The sequence below is a fragment of the Mustelus asterias genome, chromosome 5 (assembly GCF_964213995.1).
Source record: "Mustelus asterias chromosome 5, sMusAst1.hap1.1, whole genome shotgun sequence".
In the NCBI taxonomy this organism is placed as follows: Eukaryota; Metazoa; Chordata; class Chondrichthyes; order Carcharhiniformes; family Triakidae; genus Mustelus; species Mustelus asterias.
Window position 1 is genome coordinate 19,300,272 of NC_135805.1, and position 20,848 is coordinate 19,321,119.

The 20,848-nt window shown below is 49.3% G+C and overlaps 1 protein-coding gene across 3 annotated transcripts in view; it reads right to left on the bottom strand.

Moving 5' to 3' along the window:
* Positions 1-3,226: 3,226 nt before the first annotated feature.
* Positions 3,227-20,848, bottom strand: part of mocs1 (molybdenum cofactor synthesis 1) — a 51,218-nt gene continuing 33,596 nt past the window's right edge. The window contains exons 10-11 of one of the 3 annotated variants that reach the window (XM_078212237.1): positions 18,276-18,338; positions 3,227-7,115 (exon numbers count right to left, since the gene is read on the bottom strand). In XM_078212237.1, coding sequence (XP_078068363.1) covers positions 18,283-18,338 — 56 coding nt within the window. In that variant the 3' untranslated portion in view covers positions 3,227-7,115; positions 18,276-18,282. The remainder of the gene's footprint in view (positions 7,116-18,275; positions 18,339-20,848) is intronic. The other 2 variants (XM_078212235.1, XM_078212236.1) reach the window with 2 other exon arrangements.

The following is a 20,848-nucleotide window of genomic DNA, read 5'->3' on the forward strand; positions in this document are numbered from 1 at the left end:
GCAGTCCATTCCACACCCCAACGACTTTCTGCGTAAAGAACCTACCTCTGATATCCTTCCTGTATCTCCCACCATGAACCCTATAGTTATGCCCCCTTGTAATAGCTCCATCCACCCGAGGAAATAGTCTTTGATGGGCGGCACAGTGGCAAGCACTGCTGTCTCACAACGCCAGGCACCTGGGTTCGATTCCCGGCTTGGGTCACTGTCTGCATGGAGTTTGCACGTTCTCCTTGTGTCTGTGTGGATTTCCTCCGGGTGCTCCGGTTTCCTCCCACAGTCCAAAGATGCGCGGTTTAGGTGGATTGTCCGTACTGAATTGCCCCTTAGTGTCAGGGGGAACTAGCTAGGGTAAATGCATGGGGTTATGGGATCGGGCCTGGGTGGGATTATGGTCGGTGCAGACTGTACTATAGGGATCCTATAATTTACAACCTACCCCTAACTGTCCCAGGGATCTGTTCTGGGACCCTTGCTGTTTGTCATTTTCATAAATGACCTGGATGAGGAAGTGGAGGGATGGGTTGGTAAGTTTGCTGACGACACCAAGGTAGGTGGTGTTGTGGATAGTTTGGAGGGATGTCAGAAGTTGCAGCGAGACATAGATAGAATGCAAGACTGGGCGGAGAAGTGGCAGATGGACTTCAACCCGGATAAGTGTGTGGTGATCCATTTTGGCAGATCCAATGGGATGAAGCAGCAGTATAATATGAAGGGTACCATTCTTAGCAGTGTAGAGGATCAGAAGGACCTTGGGGTCCGGGTCCATAGGACTCTTAAATCGGCCTCGCAGGTGGAGGATGCGGTCAAGAAGGCGTACGGCGTACTGGCCTTCATTAATCGAGGGATTGAGTTTAGGAGTCGGGAGATAATGCTGCAGCTTTATAGGACCCTGGTTAGACCCCACTTGGAGTACTGCGCGCAGTTCTGGTCACCTCATTACAGGAAAGATGTTGAAGCCATTGAAAGGGTGCAGAGGAGATTTACAAGGATGTTGCCTGGATTGGGGGGCATGCCTTATGAGGATAGGTTGAGGGAGCTTGGTCTCTTCTCCCTGGAGAGACGAAGGATGAGAGGTGACCTGATAGAGGTTTACAAGATGTTGAGAGGTCTGGATAGGGTAGACTCTCAGAGGCTATTTCCAAGGGCTGAAATGGTTGCTACGAGAGGACACAGGTTTAAGGTGCTGGGGGGTAGGTACAGAGGAGATGTCAGGGGTAAGTTTTTCACTCAGAGGGTGGTGGGTGAGTGGAATCGGCTGACGTCGGTGGTGGTGGAGGCAAACTCGTTGGGGTCTTTTAAGAGACTTCTGGATGAGTACATGGGATTTAATGGGATTGAGGGCTATAGATAGGCCTAGAGGTGGGGATGTGATCGGCGCAACTTGTGGGCCGAAGGGCCTGTTTGTGCTGTGGCTTTCTATGTTCTATGTTCTAAAGCGATAGTGGACTGTTTCATCAAACCACTGCAATCCGATACAACCAAATGGCTAGTTAAAAACTGGTATGGGACAGGAGTTACATACAAACCAGGCTTGGCAAGGACAGCAGGGATTTCCCCCTGGTTCTAATAGAAGTTGGTTATTAATGGCTGCAGCCACCTTGCTGCAGACAATGGCTGGGAGATAACTCCAAAGTCAAACTGCCTAACAGTCCTACCGTAGCATATTAAATCGACTGTTACATGAGGCCAAAACATTGTGTGATTTCAAGAAGAAATTAGATTTAGTTCTTGGGGTTAAAGGGATCAAGGGATATAAGGGGAAAGGGGGATCAGGATATTGAATTTACGATCAGCCATGATCATAATGGCGGAGCAAGCTTCAAGTACCGAATGGCCTATTTCTGGTTCTAGTTTCTATTGGGTGGTGAATAGTTTCTGCGTGGACCCTTTACCTCAGTGTCAGTCAATGCTTTTAGTACAGAATGAAAGGAGGGCAAATGGGAATTCTCTCAAGTGTCTCGTGATAACAGAATGAGAATGAGGGAAAGTTTTTTTGTTTAAAAAACTTTACCAGGTACGCAATGTTATTCAGTCTTGATTTTCACTGCAATTTGGCACGGTGGCACAGTGGTTAGCACTGCTGCCTCACAGCGCCGGGGACCTGGGTTCGATTCCCGGCTCGGGTCACTGTCTGTGCGGAGTCTGCACATTCTTCCTGTGTCCGAGTGTGTTTCCTCCCACAGTCCGAAAGATGTGCTGGTTAGGTGCATTGGCTATGCTAAATTCTCCCTCAGTGTAACTGAACAGGGGCCGGAGTGTGATGACTAGGAGATTTTCACAGTAACTTCATTGCAGTGTTAATGTAAGCCTACTTCTGACATGAATAAATAAACTTAAAATTCCTTAGGGGCCCCATTCTCAAGACCAAATGACAAGACAATTGCCTTGAAATTAATCTTTGTTATTTAATTAAAGCTAATCTTGAAACAACAATTCCAACCTCATCATGTGGCACTTTTAAGCTGTCAGTCTAAAAGTAGCAACACAGGTGGACAAGTGATTAAGAAGGCATAAGGCATGCTTCACACAAGACATTGAGTGCAAGAGTTGGGAAATCATGTTGCAGCTATATAAAACCTTGGTTAGGCCGCATTTGGAGTATTGCATGTAGTTCTGGTCACCACACTACCAAAATGACGTGGAAGCTTTGGAGAGAGCGCAAAGAAGGTTCACCAGGATGTTGCCTGTTCTCGAGGTTGTTGACTGAGGAGAGATTGAATAAACTAGGATTGTTTTCACTGGAAAGATGAAGGTTGAGGGGAGACCTGATAGAGGTCTACAAAATTATGAGAGGCATAGACAGGGTGGATAGTCAATAGCTTTTACCCAGGGTGGAAATGTCAATTACAAAGGGGCAAAGTTTCAAGGTGAGAGGGGGAAAGTTTAAGGGAGATGTGCAGAGGAAGTTTTTCATGCAGAGATCGGTGGGTTCCTGGAACGCGCTGCCAGAGGAGGTGGTGGAAGCAGGCACATTAGCAACATTTAAGAGGCATCTGGATGGGTAAATGAATAGGGAGGGAATAGAAGGGTGCAGACCGAGTAAGGGCAGAAGGTTTTTGTTTAGTTAGAGCATCATGATCAGCATGGGCTCAGAGTGCCGAAGGGCCTGTTCCTGTACTTTTCTTTGTTCTAGTTCTGGATGCACAAGTGAGAGCTCCAAGCTGATTGGCATTTCATGGTCCTGATCACGCCTACATGTTTGATACACACTTGCCCAACAACACTCAATTCAATTCCAATTTTATTGTCCATTTAGAAATCCATTGCAGGTATACAGCTTCTTCATTTCCAATATTGAACTTGAATTTCACTCAGGCTGGGGTCATGGTGGAGATTTGGGAATAACCGCACCTCGACCTCACCCCCTCCCCCCCAACAACAGATTTTCAGGGCAGAATTAGCGCTGAAAAGCAAGATTCCCAATCCCGTACTGATATACGTTGACCTTTCCAAGCAAAATGAAACAAACATAATTTGATGCAATATGGAAGCCGACAGACATGGGAAGATAAGATGGCCACCCCTAGGGTTTGCTGATGGGTGTGGAATTGGCTCAGTGAAGGTGAAAGGGATCCGGTGACTGATTGGCTCGAGTGGCCGAGCACTTGTGGAGCAGCCATCAATACTTGAGCATTAGGCATAGTTAGAAGCAAGGGGAGCAACTATAAGATGAACTATGCAGTTGGGTTTAATCCATTAACACTAGAAACTCCCCTCACATGTCCCTGTTCCCATCCTTCCCTCTGCAGCCATTCACTGAGAGTGTCCAATCTCATTGTTCCATTGATCTAAAGCTCTACCGTCCTCACCAAGACAACTCACTCATTGTGCATTGTTGGGTCGCCCCTATCCCACTAATCACCCTCCAACACTAAGCCCCACACTCCTCCAACCCACTGAACCTGACTTTTCTCACCTCGAATACTCCTGCACTCTCCTTCCAAAATCATCCTCCAAAACTTTCAATGCAGCTGGACGCCAGTTCGTTGCTTCCTGTCCTACACTCTTCATCATCATCATCTCTCCACCAACTTGCAAGGCATCCAGATGAAAATCCATTGCCTCACTCTACCCCTACAGCGGAGTACGGCATGGTGGCACAGTGGTAAACACTGCTCCTCTTATCACCGGGGACCCGGGTTCGATTCCCTCAGGTGATTGTCTGTGTGGAGTTTGCACGTTCTCCCTGTGTTTGCATGGGTTTACCCGCACCACCCCCCATCCACCACACACACACACAGTCCAAAGATGTTCAGGTTATGTGGATTGGCTATGCTAAATTGCCCCTTAGTGTCCCAAGGTGTGTAGGTTAGGGCGGCACAGTGGTTAGCAGTGCTGCATCACAGCTCCAAGGACCTGGGCTCGATTCCAAGCTCGGATCACTGTCTGTGTGGAGTTTGCATGTTCTCCCCATGTCTGTGTGGGTTTCCTCCGGATGTTCCGGTTTCCTCCCACAGTCCGAAAATGTACGGGTTAGGTTGATTGGCAATGCTAAATTGCCCCTTATTGTCCGGAGATGTTTTGGTTAGGGGGAGTAGCAGGGTAAATATGTGGGGTTACGGGGATAGGGCCTGAGCGGGATTGTTGTCGGTGCAGGCTCGATGGGCCGAATGGCCTCCTTCTGCACTGTAGGGATTCTATGGTTTCTGATTAGCAGGGTAGATATGTGGGAAAGGGCCTGGATAAGATGCTCTGAGAGAGAGTAGGTGCAGGCTAGATGAGTGCACTTGTGCACTGTAGGTGATTCTATGATAAATTTGCACATGGTTGCCTCTCCCACACTCGTCTTCCAGCTCCAGTCTACTTTTTCCTCTTACCAATTTTCCAGTTGCCTCTCCTCCAGGCCACAGAGTCCTTGGATAAGCATTCCCGAGATTAAAACAGTGGCTACGCTTCAAGGAAGTACTTTATTGGCTGTAAAATGCTCCGGGTTGTCTTAAGGCTGGGAACAGGTCCTGCACGAGCCTCCCTTTTCAGTCACCCTTTCTCCTTTGCTTCCTTTCAAAAAACCTTTCCAAAAACCCATCTGTTTGACTTTACTTCCTGACAGTTCTCGGACTTGGCCTGCTGCCTTCTGTTCTGCTATTTCTCTGTGGAGAATGCCTCAGGATATCGTGTGTGTTAAAAGGGGCTGCAGGGTTGTAGACTGTTGGAGATGGAGGACAAAACTATCATCCAATCCCAATTTTTCTCCTTCCCACCCAATACGCTGAGCATGAGTGACGGAGACGATCAAGGAACACAAGGTGATGGCAAATGGTTGAATTGGAATTTTGCATAATTACTTAAAAAACAGCAACAAGGCTCCACATGGTTAATTCAAGCCCTTTAAGAGGGAATGTGGGGTTGAGGTTACAATCAGACCTTAATGAATGGAGGGGCAGGCTCGAGGGGCTTATTCCTGTTCCTAATTTGTATGTTTTCTTTTTATTCATTTGTGGGACATGGGCATCTCTGTCAAGGTCAGCATTTATTAACAGTGGTTAGCACAGCTGCCTCACAGCTCCAGGGACCCGGGTTCGATTCCCGACTTGGGTCACTGTCTGTGTGGAGTTTGCACGTTCTCCGTGTGTCTGCGTGGGTTTCCTCCGGGTGCTCCGGTTTCCTCCCACAAAGTCCAAAGATGTGCGGGTTAGATGCACTGGCCACGCTAAGTTGTCCGTTAGTGTCCCAGGCTGCATAGGTTAGAGGGACCAGCAGGGTAAATGTGTGGGTTACGGGGGTGGGACCTGGATGAGATTGTTGTCAGTGCAGACTTGTTGGGCTGAATGGCCTCCTTCTCCACTGTAGGGATTCTCTGGTTATTGCCCATCCCGAGTTGCCCTTGAGAAGGTGAAGGTGAGCCGTCTTCTTGAATCGCTGATAGAACCTAGTGGCTCGCTGGGCCATTTCAGAGGGCAGTTGAGAGTCAACCACATTGCTGTGGCTCTGGAGTTATATGTAGGCCAGACCAGGTAATGACGGCAGATTGCCTTCCCTAAAGGACATTAGTGAACCAGATGGGTTTTTCCGACAATGGTTTCATGGTCATCAGTAGAATCTTAATTCCAGATATTTTTTTATTGAATTCAAATTCCGTCATCTGCCGTGGCGGGATTCGAACCCGGGTCCCCAGGATATTCGCTGAGTTTCTGGATTAATGGTCTAGCGATAATACCAGGAATTCAGAGGTCATTGAGGTGAGTTTTAGCATGGCTTTGGGTGTAGTTAATGGGTTGTAAATTAGCTGTTGTCAGCGCGACGGAAGTCGCCCCGTTGCCCACCAGTCTTACTGAGCAGTTTCACCTCCTCGATCACAATGTCGTGCGTGACCGCCTTGCACATGTCGTAAACGGTCAAAGCCGCCACGCTGGCCGCCACCAGGGCCTCCATCTCCACCCCCGTCTTGCCGGCGGCGCCGCAGGTCGCCGTGACGATGGCCGCCAGCCGGGCCTCGTCCAGCTCCAGCGAGACGTCGACGCGATGTAGCTGGATGGTGTGGCACAGCGGGATGAGCTGGGCGGTTAGCTTAGCCCCGCCAATGCCGGCGAGCTGGGCCGTGACCAGCGCGTCGCCCTTCCGTAGCTGGTTGTCGCGCAGTAGCCGGTAGGCCCGCTCCCCCAATCGGACCACGGCCTGTGCTGAGGCTGTGCGCCGTGAGTCGGGCTTGCCGCCCACGTCCACCATGATGGCTCTGCCCTGCGCGTCAGTGTGAGTCAACTGCTCTGTCCCCTCACTGTCTCTCGTCATGCCCTCACTGGCACGCCCCCCAGCTGTCAGCCCAAAACCTTTCAAGCCCACCATGTCCTTTACTCCGCTTGAGCAAGGCCGTGCGTGCTGACGGGCCCCGACCCCTTGGGCATCGGCCCCGGCAGCAGTGCCGAGGCGCATGGGGTACCCCTTGGCCAGTCTGCCACTCTCAGTACAGTATGTTCTTAGCATCGGCCAGACGGTTCTGACTGTGGGTCCCACTCCTCCGTGAAGAGTTGGCAGGCCTCCCTCACTTGTAAACACAGCATTCTGGAATGTTCTTCCCATTGGAGCAGGCGGCGAGCCGTTCCAAATTGGCCGTCTGTCCGGTTGGATCAAATTTACGACTCCCTGAGCAGCCCTGGAAGGAACAGGTTCTTCCCCTGAAAAAACGGAAACAGAAGCGGGTGAGGAAAACAGACACGGGCCTCGTGATCAGAGTGTTTACACGCTCTCAACGCCGACTGCGCTGTGCACTGCGGGGGACGGGGGGGGAGGGGGTGGGTGGGTGTGTGTGTGTGTGTGTGTGTGTGTGTGTGTGTGGTGGTGGTGGTGGTGGTGGTGGGGAAGAGGTCTGAGGCTTCCCGTCACCCTCAACAGCAAAGGAGCAAGCGTTGAAGCCTCAGAGTTGCGCCATTGGGGATGCCATCTTTTGGAGCGGACGTTATACACAGGCCTCACAAGGGGCCTACGCCACTCGCTGCCGCTTGCTGTGCACAAGCCGCTGCCATCAATCCCCCACGGTGACGACACTTTGCAAGCACCTCATTCGGAAAGCGCTTTGGGGCTCCTCCTGTGAATGGACGCTGGAGGAAAGTTTGTTCCAATGTTTGGAGGCCCCTGCGCACAGTAACGTACACATCTGCAGAACAGAAACCTGCAGGGTCGCGCAGGAGAGCAGTGACAAATATCACACATAACTAATGGAGACAATAGCAGTCATGAGAATAACAAAAGAAATTTCTGGAAGGTGAGACAGCACGCAATCATGGAAGTTTTATCAGCTACACTGGAGTGAGGAACATAGGAGTTGTGAACAGTATTGGTCTCCTTATTTAAGGGAGACTGTGAATGCATTGGAAACAGCTCAGAGAAGGTTTTAAAGTTTATTCATTAGTCACAAGTAGGCTTACATTAACACCGCAATGAAGTTACTTTGAAAATCCCCTAGTCGCCACACTCTGGCACCTGTTCGGGCACACTGAGGGAGAATTTAGCATGGCCAATGCACCTAACCTGCACGTCTTTTAGACTGTGGGAGGAAACCGGAGCACCTGGAGGAAACCCACGCAGACACGGGGAGAACGTGCAAACTCCACAAGACAGTGACCCAAGCTGGAATCGAACCCAGGTCCCTGACGCAGTGAGGCAGCAGTGCTAACCACTGTGCCAAATAGCTGGAGTAGGAGGGATATGTTTTGAGGGAAGGTTGGACACTAGCTATGACTGTTACACTACATTCTGCACCCGATTCTTCCCGTCTCCCCTATGTACTCTATGAACTGTATGCTTTGTCTGTATAGCGCACAAAAAATGATTCTTTTCACTGTATCCCAATACATCAATCATAGAAATCATAGAAACCCTACAGTATAGAAAGAGGCCATTCGGCCCATCGAGTGCACCGACCACAATCCCACCCAGGCCCTACCCCCATATCCCTACATATTTACCCACTAATCCCGCTAACCTACACATCTCAGGACACTAAGGGCAATTTTTAGCATGGCCAATCAACCTAACCCGCACATCTTTGGACTGTGGGAGGAAACCGGAGTACCCGAAGGAAACCCACGCAGACACGAGGAGAATGTGCAAACTCCACACAGACAGTGACCCAAGCCGGGAATCGAACCCAGGTCCCTGGAGCTGTGAAGCAGCAGTGCTAACCACTGTGCTACCGTGCCGCCCCTTGACAATATGTGACAATGTGGTCCCCATGTGACAATAATAAATCAAATTAAATCAAAAGATAGATTAGGCTTGGATCTGCTGCAGTTTAGAAGAGTAAGAGGCGACTTGATCGAAACATACAAGATCCTGAGGAGACTTGACAGCGTGGATTAGGAGAGGATATTTCCTCTTGTCAGAGAATCTAGAACTCGGGGCCACCGAGTTACCCATTTAAGACAGAGATGAGGAAACATTTTTTCTCAGAATCCCGAGATTTTCTCAGAGTCTTGAAATATCTTTAAGGAGGAGGTAGATAGAATCTTGATTAACAAGGAGGGTGAAAGGTTATCGCGGAAAAGCAAGAACGTGGGCTTGAAGTTGTAATCAGATCAGTCATGATCTTATTGAATGGCAGAGTAGGGACCGAGTGGCCTCCTCCTGCTCAGAATCTGAATGGTCATATGAGTTTCAGCCGGCAGATGGGGCAGAAGGAGAATTTACTCTAGTTTTCTTTCCCCTTATTACCGATGTCGTTTCTTTTCCTGGCCTCTTTCTGGAGTTTACGGAGCTGTGGGATTGAGGGGGTTGGGAGTGCAACCATCATGAGGGTGGACAAGCTTGGTGGGCTAACTAGTTGGGATAGATGCTCGTATCTCGTAACCTCTCTAGAATGTGCTCACTTATGGATGGGACATAGATCAAGAGGAGATGCATTTCTTGTGTGAATGAACAGCTTTGAAGATGTCCGCTGCCTATGTTTATATTCTCACTGTAGACAAGCACAAGCGTTTCCCTTGGGCCTTTGGCAAGCTCGGGTCTTTCTCGACACACTTTGTAGCCAATTAAGAAAAAGAAAAAAATGTTCCCAATGTTGGGGAAGTCCAGAGCTTTGGGTGGCACTGTGGCACAGCGGTTAGCACTGCTGCCTCACAGCGCCAGGGACCCGGGTTCAATTCCAAACTTGGGCGACTGTGTGGAGTTTGCACATTCTCCCCGTGTCTGCGTGGGTTTCCTCCGGGTGCTTCGGTTTCCTCCCACAGTCCAAAGATGTGCGGGTTAGGTGGATTGGCCAAGTTAAATTGCCCCTGAGTGTCAGGGGGATTAGCAGGGTAAATACATGGGGTAACAGGGATAGGGCCTGGGTGGGATTGTTGTTAGTGCTGGCTTGAAGGGCTGAATGGCCTCCTTCTGCACTGTAGGGATTCAATGACTCTGTGATAAACCAACGTCAACCAAGTTCCCAGAAATAACACTGCTACAATGAGTGGATAATCTGTTTTAATGGTGTTGGTCTCTCAATAAATACCAACCAGGGCACAGCAAGGAAAACACCTTTGCTTCTCAAAATAGTGCCAAGAGATCAGCATCCATCTGGGGACCCAGATGGGGTCTGTGACTGCAGCCCTGACGCACTGTACTACACTGGAATGTGGGCCTAGATCTTGTATTGGAGAGTGGGACATCAATCCCCAACCTTTTAAGTCAGCAGTGAACTATTTTTTATTCATTTATGGGACATGGGCGTTGCTGGCTGGGCTAGCATTTATTGCCCATCGCTAGTTGCACTTGAACTGAGTGGCTCGCTAGGCCATTGTACGAGGATAGTTGGGAGTCAACCACATTATTGTGGCTTTGGAGTCACATATAGGCCACTACACGTCTATAAAATAATGAGGGGCACAGATCAGCTAGATAGTCAATATCTTTTCCCAAAGGTAGGGGAGTCTAAAACTAGAGGGCATAGGTTTAAGGTAAGAGGGGAGAGATACAAAAGGGTCCAGAGGGGCAATTGTTTCACAAAGAGGGTGGGGGGGTGTGTGTCTGGAACAAGAGGTAGTAGTAGAGGCAGGTACAATTTTGTCTTTTAAAAAGCGTTTGGACAGTTACATGGGTAAGATGGGCTTAGAGGGATATGGGCCAAGCGCAGGCAATTGGGACTATCTTAGTGGTTAGTAGGGGCGGCATGGACAAGTTGGGCCGAAGGGCCTATTTCCATGCTGTAAGCCTCTATGACTCTAATTCGCCGAGAGAAAAATCTATCTCCCTGTCCTTAAGTGTGTTCAATGTTCAACACTGAAGTAAACACAACTCTCTGGGGCAGCTCGTTCCAAAATTCAAAACCTTTTGAGTGAAGTAATTTCTTCAGAAACAATGAGCGGGAAGTTCTGGCTCTTCCCGCTGGCAGGGCCTTCGGGTCCCGCTGAAGGCGGACTCTCCCCACCCCTCATGGTGGCGGGTTCCCTGATGGCAGGATGGGTAAGCCATCCAAAATGTTGCAGACATCGGCAGTGCCCAATGGCAAACTACCTCCACCCACCACCCCCACCAAAAAACACGGCACGGGCGGGTCAGAAAATCCCACCCAATAATTGAAATGTCGATCCCATAAAGATCCTTCAGAACTTTATCGGTGTCAATGAGATCCTCTGAAAGGGAGTTGAACTCATTTCAAAGAGCTTGCCTAGCCTAGCCCCGATGGGCCGAATGTCCATAGGATTACATAACGCTAAAGCAGTTTCGGGTTCAGTCAGTGAATGATTACGGATTCAAGCTCTCCAGGGTCTCGGTCTCTGTAACTGGGCCCAAGGGGGGGGGCGGGGGGGGGGGGGGGGGGGGGGTGGTGGTGGTGGTAGAGAGGATTTGGATGAAAAGTTAAAGAGCCACGCGGGCGGCTGCTGTCAAAGGCATTTTTTCCTTTTGCTCAAAGAAACTTGAAAGCAAAATTGAAAAAAAAAAATATATTATGTACTTCTATAAACCTATCCAAGCCAGCACATCGCATTCCCTGCTCACATCCTCTGAAGTAAAAATAATAAATAAAAACATTTGGCCACACACTGCTGAGCCTGGAACGGGCCTTTCACCTGGGGATTAGGCATATGGACAAATTTGTGTTACGTCCCAAAATTATTTCCTGCCTCAGCAAAAAGGCAGCGAATTCCTGGGATCCAAGCCAAGCTCCACCTGCTGGGATGCCTGTGAGAGGCGCCAAGCTCCAGCAACCCAGTTCCCGCCGGGACACCGAACGCCATTTCACTCCAAGTTGCACTTATACCTTTCACTGGAGCTGCTCACTGCTTGGGCCAACTTCAGCAGGTGGTGGGGGGGGGGTTTAGGAAAGGGGGCAGGTGGAACAAGAGGGAGAAAGTTCAATGCTCCAGCTGTGCCCTGCCATCCAACTAGGCCAAGGCTGATCTTTACCTTGGCCCCATTGTCCCTTCTTTGCTCCAGGCCGGTTGCACCCTTACCCCAACAACCTTGAAAGCTCCAATTCCCCCACAGGAGCCTGCGTAATCCACAGCAACTTTGATCATTCTCAAACACCCCGTTCCTGTAATACGCAAAGGGGGGGGGGGGGGGGGGGGGGTCTGTGACTGGGACGCACATTTGCAATGAGCTCCTCTCACTCCAGCCCTCACCGACTTTCATAGAAACATAGCAGGAGGAGGCTATCTGGCCCTTCGAGCCTGCTCCGCCATTCATCACGATCATGGCTGATCATCCAACTCAATAGCCTAATCCTGCTTTCTCCCCATTGATCCCATTCACCCCAAGTGCTATATCCAGCCTCCTCTTGAATACATTCAATGTTTTGACATCAACTACTTCCTGTGGTAATGAATTCCACAAGATCACCACTCTTTGGGTGAAGAAATGTCTCCTCATCTCCGTCCTAAATTGTCTACCCCGAATCCTCAGACTGTGACCCCTGGTTCAGGACTCCCCCATCATTGGGAATATCCTCCCTTCATCTACCCTGTCTAGTCCTGTTAGAATTTTATTTCTCTATGAGATCCCCCCATATTCGTTTGAACTCCAGCGAAAACAATCCTAACCCAGTCAACCTCTCCTCATACATCAGTCCCGCCATCCCCAGGATCAGCCTGGTAAACCTTCGCTGCGCTCCCTCGAGAGCAAAAACATCCTTCCTCAGAAAAGGAGACCAGAACTGCACACAATACTCTAGGTGTGGCCTCTCCAAGACCCTGTATAATTGCAGCAACACATCCCTGCTCCTGTACTCAAAACCTCTCACAATGAAGGCCAACATGGCATTTGCCTTCTTTACTGCCTGCTGCACCTGCATGCTTACCTTCAGCGAGGGGTGCACAAGGACACCCAGGTCCCGCTGCACACTCCCCTCTCCTAATTTACAGCCATTCAAATAGTAATCTGCCTTCTTGTTTTTGCTTCCAAAGTGAATAACCTCACATTTATCCAAATTATACTGCACCTGCCATTGATTTGCCCACTCACCCAACCTGCCCAGAACATTCTGAAGGATCTCTGCATCCTCGTCACAGTTCACCCTCCCACCCAACTTGGTATCATCCGCAAACTTTGAGATGTTACATTTTGTTCCCGCATCCAAATCATGAATATATATTGTGGATAGCTGGGATCCCAGCACCGATCCCTGTGGCACCCCACTAGTTACTGCCTGCCAATTTGAAAAGCACCCATTAATTCCTACTCTTTGTTTTCTCTCTGCCAACCAGTTTTCTATCCATCTCAATACGCTTCCCCCAATCCCACGCGCTTTAATCTTGCACGATAATCTCTTGTGCGGGACTTTGTCAAATGCTTTCTGAAAGTCCAATTATACCACATCGACTGGTTCCCCCTTCTACTGGTTACATCTTCAAAGAATTCCAACAGATTTGTCAAGCATGATTTCCCCTTCATAAATCACTGGCTTCCATCACCAAGATCATTCGTTTGAAAGTCTAATAATCATAGAAACTAGGAGGAGTAGGGCATTTGGCCCTTCGAGCCTGTTCCACCATTCATTATGATCATGGCTAATCAGCAAATTCAATATCCTGATTCCCCCTTTCTCCCATATCCTCACACTAAGTTGATCTTTCTCTACACCCTAGCTATGACTGTAACACTGCATTCTGCACCCTCTCCTTTCCTTCTTTATGAACGGTACGTTTTGCCTGTATAGCATCCTGATGGGATATGATGGGTGCCTGATGGGATATACCCCAGAATACTGAGAGAGGCAAGGGAGGAAATTGCTGGGGCCTTGAGAGAAATCTTTGTATCCTCACTGGCTACAGTGGAGGTCCTAGAGAATTGGAGAATAGCCAATGCTGTTCCTTTGTTTAAGAAGGGTAGCAAGAATAATCCAGGTAATTACAGGCCAGTGAGCCTTACATCAGTGGTAGGGAAATTAGGATACTTCGAGACAGGATTTATTCCCACTTGGAAATAAGTGGACGTATCAGTGAGAGGCAACATGGTTTTGTGAAGGGGAGGTCATGTTTCACGAACTTGATCGAGTTTTTCGAGGAAATGACGAAGGTGATTGATGAGGGTAGGGCAGTGGATGTTGTCTACATGGACTTCAGAAAGGCCTTTGACAAGGTCCCTTATGGCAGACTGGTGCAGAAGGTGAAGTCGCATGGGATCAGAGGTGAGCTGGCAAGGTGGATACAAAACTAGCTCGGTCAAAAGAGGGTAGCTGTGGAAGGGTGCGTTTCTGAATGGAGGGCTGTGACAAGTGGTGTTCCTCAGGGATCAGTGCTGGGACCTTTGCTGTTTGCAATATATATAAAATGATTTGAAGGAAAATGTAACTGGATTGATTAGTGAGTTTGCAGACGACACAAAGGTTGGTGGATTTGCAGATAGCGATGAGGACCATCTGAGGATACAGCAGGATATAGATCAGTTGGAGACTTGGGTGGAGAGATGGCAGATTGAGTTTAATCCGGACAAATGTGAGGTAATGCATTTTGTAAGGTCGAAAACAGATAGGAAATATACAGTAAATGGCAGAACCCTTACGTGTATTGATAAGCAGTGGGATCTGGGTGTACAGGTACACAGGTCACTGAAAGTGGCAATGCAGGTGGAGAAGGTAGTCAAGAAGGCATACGGCATGCTTGTCTTCATTGGCCAGGGTATTGAGTTTAAAAATTGGCAAGTCATGTTGCTGATTTATAGAAGCTTAGTTCGGCCGCACTTAGAATATAGTGTTCAATTCTGGTCGCCACACTACCAGAAGGATGTGGAGGTTTTGGAGAGGGTGCAGAAAAGATTTACCAGGATGTTGCCTGGTATGGAGGGCATTAGCTATGAGGAGAGGTTGGAGAAACACACTGTATGCCGTATGCCTTCTTGACTACCTTCTTCACCTGCATTGCCACTTTCAGTGACCTGTGTACCTGTACACCCAGATCCCACTGCTTATCAATACACGTAAGGGTTCTGCCATTTACTGTATATTTGTTCTCACTGGAGCGACGGAGGTTGAGGGGCGGCCTGATAGAAGTCTATAAGATTATGAGAGGCATGGACAGAGTGGATAGTCAGAAGCTTTTTCCCAGGGTGGAAGAGTCAATTACTAGGAGGCACAGGTTTAAGGTGTGAGGGGCAAGGTTTAAAGGAGATGTACGAGGCAGATTCTTTACACAGAGAGTGGTGGGTGCCTGGAACTCGTTGCTGGGGGAGGTAGTGGAAGCGGATGCGGTAGTGACTTTTAAGGGACGTCTTGACAAGTACATGAATAGGATGGGAATAGAGGGATATGGTCCCTGGAAGGGTGGGGGGTTTTTGTTAAGTCGGGCAGCATGGTCGGTGCAGGTTTGGAGGGCCGAAGGGCCTGTTCCTATGCTGTAATTTTCTTTGTTCTTTGTTCATGCGAGAAACAATATTTTTCACTATATATTAATACATGTGACAATAATAAATCAAATCAAATATCCCTGATCCCTTTAGCCCCAAGAGCTATCTCTAATTTCTTCCTGAAATCACACAACGTTTTGGCCTCAACCACTTTGTGGTAGTGAATTCCATACATTCACCACCCTCTGGGTGACGAAATTTCTCCTCATGTCAGTTCTAAAAGGTTTACCCCTTATAAGAACATAAGAAATAGGAGCAGGAGTAGGCCATCTAGCCCCTCGAGCCTGCCCCGCCATTCAATAAGATCATGGCTGATCTGACGTGGATCAGTACCCAACTATGACCCCTAGTTCTGGATTCCCCCACCATAGGGAACATTCTTTCTGAATCTACCCTGTCTAACCCTGTTAGAATTTTATAAGTTTCTATGAGATCCCCTCTCACCCTTCTAAACTCCAATGAATATAATCCTAACTGACTTAGTCTCTCCTCATATGACAGACCTGCCATCCCAGGAATCAGCCCGGTAAACCTTCGCTGTACTCCATCTATAGCCAAAACATCCTTCCTGAATAAGGACTTTGTCCACACCCCATCTCCGCAATAGCTCCCTGCCCCATGCCCCTCATTCTTCTGGCCACGGGCTTCTGTTGACCACCATTATCTCCTGCCAAAGGCGATCGTTGGCAGTGGTCTCAGCTTTCCCCACTCCAGTGCTCAACTTCCTCATGAGATGTGGCGACTTCCCTGTACAAAGCCGATTAAAAACTATTGCTGCAGCCTGGCCTCTGGTGATTACAGAGCTTAGGGACAAGGTTCTAGAATTTTACAATCCTCCCCTTTGTTTTCAAATTCACAATCCTCTTCACTTCCGTAATCTCCTTCAACCGTACAAGCCTCCGAGGTCTCTCCAGTTCCGGCCTCCTGAGCATCCCCGCTTTTAACTGCTCCATCTCTGGCGGCCGTGCCTTCCGTTGTCTCGTTTCGAAGCTCTGGAATTCCCATCCTAAATCTGCACGTCTCTCCCTCAAGCTCTCTGCCTCTCCCTCCTCCTTCGAGATGCCCCTACAAACCCCTCTCTTAGACCAAGCTTTTGGTCGCCTGCCCTAATTGTGCCATAGGTACATCGGGAGTCAATGTGTGACTGGTAAACGCACAATGGAATAGCTTAAGCGGAAGCTGATTTAGATTTGCGGGTTTTTTTATTCCCACTAGGCTGTGCCTTTTGTTTTAGACAACAATGACGTGCATTTATATAGCGCTTCTCTGGACGTCTCAAACTACTTTACAGCATGAGTCACTGATGTAAAGTAGAAACATAGGCAGTCAAGCAAAATCCCACTAATAACGCGATGACAGAAACACAGAGGAAAGGGGTCGGCCATTCGGCCCCTTGAGCCTGCTCCGTCATTCAATAGGATCATGGCTGACCCTTTTATCTCAGCACCAGACGCCCACTCTCTCCTCATGACCCGTTACTGTCTAGAAATCTGTATAGATATTTGGGTATTTGGGGGGAGGGGGAGAGAGAGAGAGAGAGGGGGAGGGGGGGAGAGAGAGAGAGGGGGGGGGGAGAGAGAGAGAGAGAGAGGGGGGGAGAGAGAGAGAGAGGGGGGGGGGGGGGAGAGAGAGAGAGAGAGAGAGAGGGGGAAATGGGCGGAGGCGATGGCCGAGTGGTATTATCACGAGACCATTAATCCAGAAACTCAGCTAATGTTCTGGGGGCCGGCAGGTGTGGAATTTGAATTCAATAAAAAATACCTGGAATTAAGAATCTACTGATGACCATGAAACCATTGTTGATTGTCGGAAAAACTCATCTGCTTCACTGATGTCCTTAAAGGGAAGGAAATCTGCCGTCCTTACCTGGTCTGGCCTACATGTGACAATGTGGTTGAGCCTCAACTGCCCTCTGAAATGGCCTAGCGAGCCTCTCAGTTGTATCATCACCAGCTACTCAAGACCAACTAGGGATGGGCAATAAACGCTGGCCACAGGTTCACCACCCCCCGAGTGAAGAAATTTGTCCCCTCTCAGTCCTAAATGGCCCACCCCATATCCTGAGACTGTGACCCCCTTGTTCCAGATCCCACTTCCCCAGCCAGGTAGTTACATGAAACATAACCCCAAATGCCATCTTGTCTCGAATGTTGGGGGGCAGTTGACAGCGGGCGGGAGAAAGGATGAGAATTATCACAGAATCATAGAATCCCTACAGTACAGAAAGAGGCCGTTCGGCCCATTGAGTCTGCACCAACCACAATCCCACCCCAGGCCCTCTCCCCATAACCCCACATATTTACTCTTCTAATCCTCCTGACACTAAGGGGCAATTTAGCATGGCCAATCCACCTAATCCCCACATTTTTGGACTGCAGGAGGAAGCCGGAGCTCCTGGAGGAAACCCACACAGACACGGGGAGAATGTGCAAATTCCACATAGACAGAGACCCAAGGCCGGAACTGAACCCAGGTTCCTGGCGCTGTGAGGCAGCAGTGTGAACCACTGTGTCACCTCTTTCCATAGTCACTGATGTGTGGGTTAGGTGGATTGGCCATGCTACATTGCCCCTCAGTGTCGGGAGGACCAGCTAGGGTAAATGCACAGGGTTATGGCGATAGGGTCTGGGTGGTGTTGTGGTTGGTGCAGACTCGATGGACCGAATGGCCTCCTTCTGCACTGTATGAGTCTATGACTGGTGGCGATTTAACCTGTGGATCACCGCATCTCAGACGAGGGGCAAGGTTGAGAAGGCGGGGCCTTCATGAATAACCTCAGCCTGCCCGGGAATTGAGCCCATGGCTGCTGGCATCGCTCTGCACAACTAACCATCTGTCCAGCCCACTGAGCTAAACTGACCCCTGCAATTATCTAGAACGTATCTCTGCCAGGTGGTGGCTTCCAAACCAGTAAAGCTCAGGAAGATCCACTCGCACAAAGAGAGTGGCAGAACGGAGAAACAAGAGGAGGAAGAGCATGATTAAGCGCAAATGAAAAAGTCAATCGTACGTACTGCTCCGTCACCCACCGATCAGGATCATGGGCCTGTTCTTCATCTGAGATATGTTAAACATCCCTGGAAAAGAACCAGTGGTGATTAAAGGTTGAAGAACTCCAATAGCCCCTCTATTAAAATAAACGATCATCAATTAGCAGTTTATAACCGAGAGTGCGGCCATTTCTAAATGAAGAATCATACATAGAAAATAGGAGGAGTGGGCCATTTGGCCCTTTGAGCCTGCACTGCCATTCATTTTGATCATGACAGATCATTGAATTCATCAGGGCGGCACGGTGGTTAGTACTGCGGCCTCACAGCGCCAGGGACCTGGGTTCAATTCCGGCCTCGGGTCATTATCTGTGTAGAGTTTGCACATTCTCTCAGTGTCTGCGTGGGTTTCCTCCGGGCGTTCCAGTTTCCTCACAGAGTCCAAAGATGTGCGGGTTAGGTCGATTGGCCGTGCTAAACTAACCCGAGTCAATTAAAAGTTGCAGCCCCCAAAAAGGGAACCGCCCAGAATAAAAGACAAAGTAGAAAGGAAACTTAAAACATCAAACTAAAATGTGATTAAGGGGGTCGATAATACACCCCAGCCCCTGCGGTGCCCAGCGGACATAGAAGGCATCGATAGTGCCCTCAAACACCGCGTGCTCCCTCTCCAGGGAAACCTGGCCGCAGGTGTAACCACGATAGAGGGGCAGCCCCTTGGTCACCCGCTGTCTGGACCTGTTTATGGCAAGTTTTGCCAGGCCCAGGAGCAGGTTCACGAGGAGGTCCTCCACCTTCCCCGCCCCCCCCCGCCTCTCCGCACCGGATGTCCGTAGATCAGGAGCATTGGACGGAAGTGCAAACAAAAGATCAATAAAGCCAAGTCTTTGACAGTAAATCTGGGAAGTGTCGATCACTGCAGAGGCCACAAAGCCAGCTCCCCTTGCCTCTTTCTCCCCACTCCCCCAAACAGCCGTGTGTGGGCACAGGCCCTGCTCTTAGTCCTCCTGTTCTATAGAACCTTGGGGTGACCCATTTGAAAGTTCCTAAACCTCTGGACTGACACAGCAGTCAAAAATCCCTTTTAAAATAACTTGCTTCCTTGTTTTCCAGCTCTCCCGCCCGGCTTTGTGATCTGAAGCGTTGGAGATGGGCAGCTACTGTCCTATCGCGTGGTTACGGTGCCTCTGCCAGGTCTCTGTCGGAGCTGTCCAATTTAACCCAAACCCCTTGCTCTTTCCTCAAAGGCCTACAAGTAGTCCCCGTCCCCTCCCCCACTTTCAAATATCTATCCAAGTTTCTTTTGGAAATCTCTGCAGTCGAGTTGGACTTCAATCATCCTTTTGCCAATAAATTCTGGATCAGAACAACGGGCTGCGTTTAAAAAGAAACACTAACTTCTCCCACTCCTCCTTTTTGCCAAAATCCTCAAAGCTTAATAAAGTTTATTTGTTCGTGTCACAAGTCGGCTTACATTAACACTGCATTGAAGTTACTGTGAAAATCCGAGTCGCCACACTCTGGCGCCTGTTCGGTTACACTGAGGGAGAATTTAGCACGGCCAAAGCAACTAACCAGCACACCTTTCGGACTGTGGGAGGAAACCCACGCAGACATGGGGAGAACGTGCCAACTCCACACAGACAGTGATCCAAGCCGGGAATCAAACCCGGGTCCCCTGGCGCTGTGAGGCAGCAGTGCTAACCACTGTGCCACCGTGACAGAGGGTGGGATTTTTGCAAAGACCAACCTGCCATTTGCCTTCCAAACTGCTTGCTGTATCCGTATGTTTAAAGTTTAGTTTATTTATTAGTGTCACAAGTAGACTTACATTAACACTGCAATGAAGTTACAATGAAATCCCCTAGCCACAATTCCGGCGCCTGTTCGGGTCCACGGAGGGAGAATTTAGCACCTAACCATCACGTCTTTCGGACTGTGGGAGGAAACCGGTGTACCTGGAGGAAACCCACACGGACACGGGGAGAATGTGCAGACTCTGTGGCACGAGCCAGAAATCGAACCCAAGTCCCTGGCGCTGTGAGGCAACAGTGCTAACCACTGTGTCACTCCTCGTACTGACCCCCTCGCCACTGGAAACTGTTTCTCCCTTATTTTCGCTCCAGAATTGTGAATCCTTTAAATCTCACCCCACTCGGGACAACACTTCCTCCTTGGTATAGATCACTTCCTCGTTAGTGTAGTGATTAGTATCCCCGCCTGTCATACAGGAGATCGGGGTTCAATTCCCCGACGGGGAGTTCATCGCAATTTTGTGGACAGCACAGTGGTTAGCACTGCTGCCTCACAGCGCCAGGGACCCGGGTTCAATTCCCAGCTTGGGTCACTGTCTGCGTGGAGTCTGCACATTCTCCCCGTGTCTGCGTGGGTTTCCTCCGGGTGCTCCGGTTTCCTCCCACAGTCCGAAAGACGTGCTGGTTAGGTGCATTGGCCGTGCTAAATTCTCCCTCAGTGAACCCGAACAGACGCCGGAGTGTGGCGACTAGGGGATTTTCACAGTAACTTCATTGCAGTGTTAATGTAAGCCTAATAAATAATACCAATAAATAAACTTTATAAAGTTTATTTGTTATAAA